This window comes from Scleropages formosus, chromosome 4 (genome assembly GCF_900964775.1).
Source record: "Scleropages formosus chromosome 4, fSclFor1.1, whole genome shotgun sequence".
Classification (NCBI taxonomy): Eukaryota; Metazoa; Chordata; class Actinopteri; order Osteoglossiformes; family Osteoglossidae; genus Scleropages; species Scleropages formosus.
The window spans coordinates 27,637,545-27,641,076 of NC_041809.1; the positions used below are offsets into that span (position 1 = coordinate 27,637,545).

Consider the following 3,532-nt stretch of genomic DNA (forward strand, 5'->3'; position numbering starts at 1 on the left):
CTTTATTCCGCCATCTTCATTAACACACAGTCAATACCTCCTACTTCGTAACACGTCACTTACGTACTTTACATATTATTCTAATTGAATATGTCACACATTTCAACAAGGGATCTATAATATTGCCCGGACTGCATGGTGCTTCCTCCTTCATTTCTTAGTATATATTAATGGCGAATGACACAACTCCTCATTTTGACCCAAACATTCAACTTGAAAATAAAAAGTCTTCTTCTTTCGTCTGCCAATTCAGGTGTATAGTCAAATAGCGAAAGAAAGATAGTCGGCGTAGTCAGAACCTTCACGGGGTTTCCTCGTCACGGACCGTACCACTCGTGTAGCGATGTAGTGTGAACAAACGGTATTATTTTAATGTCCAGTTACCCTTAAAATCAGTTATGGTAAATCAGAAAAAAATGTAGCATTTTCTGTTTTAAATTAGTTATAACGGTGTTTTATTTCTTATTTCTATTTTATTGCTTATTCCACGCAGTGCATGTAAAAACAAAGGTCTGTCAGAACATCACTAATGTAAAAGTAACATTAGAATCCAGATCTAGGGTCAGTATGTCGTATAAAAGCATCGCGGGTTTACACTAAGCGGTTTGTTTATTTAGAAGATATGTCGAAAGTTTCAGTTGGTTTTATTGAGATTTACGGAAGAGGGACCTGTGTGGACCCCCCTGTTTCTACATACGGTTGCGAATTCCGCCGACCTTCCGGGAGAAGCGAATGGAGGCCGAGGGGTGAAGCTGTTAGCGTCGCTAGAATTTGAGAGATCGGTGGTGAAGGACAGCGTTTAGTTTTTCAGACTAATATTAGGTATATATCCAAACAGAAGCGGAATTATGGCCTCGCTTTTATTTTGCGGTCCTAAATTGGCCGCTTGCGGAATAGTGATAAGCATATGGGGAGTCATAATGCTGGTAGGTTGGTTTTCACTCTACTACTAGTTTCGCATCTTTCCATAATGTAATACAGAATTCGCTTGTCTACAGCATACTCAAAAATAACAAACAGGCAGCAGATTAGTCTAGGTCTGTTTTTTTTTTTTTTTTGTATTATTTTTTACTTGTCTGATGCCGGAGCGGAGGTGGTTAAAAAGAAGGCGATGCCATGGCATGGTGAATACGAGCTTTTTTTACGGACCGAATTAAAAATAATCTCAGAAATTCTTCTGTATTTAATAAATTGCATATATACTGTGTCCCATTCAGTTATTAGTATAATTACTTAAACTTTAAGTTAAAGCCTTCATTTCTGCTGATAAGCTCATCGAGGTGAGAAAATCATCAAAACCCTCAAAAATGAACAGTTGTTACGATGCGATGGGGGGTCGCGAATATTAATAATATTTCGCATGTTTATAAATTGAGGGTTTTGCCGGAAAGAAAATAACACCAAGTGTCTGAAGATTCTCACTAAAAGATTTCACCGTTTCTACCACTGACTGAGCCCGATCGATTCGCGAGCCCTTTGCTGAAGAGGTGTTTGGCGCGCCGGGCCGGGTTTGACGGATCGTCCTCCTCCTGTCACTGTCACAGCGGCTCTCGCCTGGTCCCTGTGCCGAAACAAAGTGCTGTTCAGTTCCTCTGACTGACCGCATCGACACTCCTTAATGACGGAGTGCTACGTAGCGTAGTCGTTAGAGCTGCTGCCTTTGAACCTAAGACCACAGGTTTGAATCCCCCTTTCAGCTGTAATACCCTTGAGCAAGGTACTTTGCTAAAATTGTTCTTCTAAAATTACCCAGCTGTGTAGGTGATAGATATAAATAATTAAGAAATTGGAGAAAAGTGTCATCTTAAATGAATAAATGCAAGTATGACAGTAAAAATGGGATTTAGTGCCACATGATTAATCAGGCCTTCACTTCTCCACTGATACTTTGAAATAAGGTAGCTCTTTGATAAGTATTAAAAACGGCTGTAGTAATTGTATTTGTAATTGCCACTGTAGCAGACCATCCGCAATCTGTAGCTGCTTCCATCCTACACTGTGCCTTTTGTTCTTCATTCTTCTCTCTCCTGCTCTGCCGTCTCTGACATAGGTGATGTTGGGCATCTTCTTCAGCGCCCATTCAGCTGTGCTCATAGAAGATGTGCCTTTCACTGAGGAAGACATGCGCAATGAGTAAGTCTTCCAGTCCTACTCCTTTTGTGTTACATAGATGAGACAGAAAGGTCCCATGCGCTTCTGCATACTTTTGTAGTTACCTGTCCCAAGCTTCAGGCCACCCAGAATACCGTTTATTGTATCGGAATCACCTAACAATGTAAAGCTTGTTAATGGTACATTGTTAATTTTTGATACCCTGTTACGAAGGCAACCTGTCATATCTGTACTGCCCTGGCAAAAATTGGCTCGCTATCAACCATTTTTGCTCTTTGTATGCCTCTCTGTTATCAGTGCATGTCTGTGTGTTTGTTTTTGAAGGTTGCCTTTTGTAGTTCTTATATTAAACCTTTCATAAATCAACAAAAACCCCCTAATTACATATAATACAGCATAAAAGATATAGCTACCAAACTGGCTGAGATTTTATAATTTGCCAATGAATTCTGGTTACTAAAAACTCTAGTTATTTAAAAGATGTGAATATGCACTTAAAGACAGTCAAGTGGAACAACAGATATGTTTGGAAAAGACTTGGGTAGTCTCCTAGTTACTACACTGAGTTGTTTTTGAATGCTGTTTACCATTGCTTTAAACAGAAGGAATGATTTCACAGACAAATGTATAGGTCAGTTTACAGTCTATTGATGTACTGTATGTTGGAAAATTATTATTAACCTGAGAAACAGGAGTTTATGAAGATTAATGCATAACCTTGTCTCCTAGATTTAATTTCTTTGCTCCCCTCTACTTGCAGTAAAAACCCACCACAGGCAATCTACGGACTGTACAACCAAGTTGGTGTCAACTGCTTTATCGCTGCGGCCATCTATGTGGTGGTGGGAGGCATCTCTCTCTGCCAAGTGAGACTCAACAAGCGCAATGAGTACATGGTGCACTAACTCCCCTTTCTGGAAGAATGCAGCATTGCACCACATTCCACTGCACTGAAAATGAACTTTACTACCACATCAGAGTATATTGTGATCTTTTCCAACTCTGTTTCGTTCTGAGGGCCAGCAACATTACTACTGGCTTCATAGCTGGGAAAAGACCATGTGCATTCTGTTAAAAATAGTTTACCCTACCCAACCAGCTAAGTAAAACAGGCTTATAGATCTAGGACCTCTGGGCTGTTCCTGTTGTGATTGTGAGGTTTATGTTATAATACCACTGGTAAAAGCTGTGCTGTGTGGTTTTAATGTCATCATTTTGTGCCCCACTTATTCTAGAAGAAAAATTGTGTAAAATTTGAAAATGGAGCCTGTGGATTGTTCTGAAGTGAGGTGTATATTTATTGTGTAGCTCTGTTTCCTTTGTGAGAAGAGTACCTTTCCTTGTTTGTACGAGAAATGTTTGCAATGTGTTGATAGACTTTGTCTCGGCATGATTTGCCGAAATAAAATATGAATGTGAA

At 39.7% G+C, this 3,532-nt stretch overlaps 1 protein-coding gene across 1 annotated transcript; it reads left to right on the forward strand.

Annotated features, from left to right (window-relative positions):
* The first annotated feature begins 688 nt into the window (after positions 1-688).
* On the forward strand, positions 689-3,532 carry LOC108934235 (ribonuclease kappa-B). The gene is made up of 3 exons (XM_018751798.2): positions 689-926; positions 2,051-2,133; positions 2,873-3,532. The coding sequence occupies exons 1-3, from the start codon at positions 849-851 to the stop codon at positions 3,015-3,017; spliced, it is 306 nt and encodes a 101-aa protein (XP_018607314.1). The 5' UTR covers positions 689-848; the 3' UTR covers positions 3,018-3,532.

Bases quoted from the DNA above. Each gene is read 5' to 3' on its own strand.
- LOC108934235 (XM_018751798.2), top strand. From the start codon at position 849: ATGGCCTCGCTTTTATTTTGCGGTCCTAAATTGGCCGCTTGCGGAATA. The intron at 927-2,050 runs GTAGGTTGGTTT...TCTCTGACATAG, and splicing joins TATGGGGAGTCATAATGCTG to GTGATGTTGGGCATCTTCTT. The intron at 2,134-2,872 runs GTAAGTCTTCCA...CTCTACTTGCAG, and splicing joins GAGGAAGACATGCGCAATGA to TAAAAACCCACCACAGGCAA.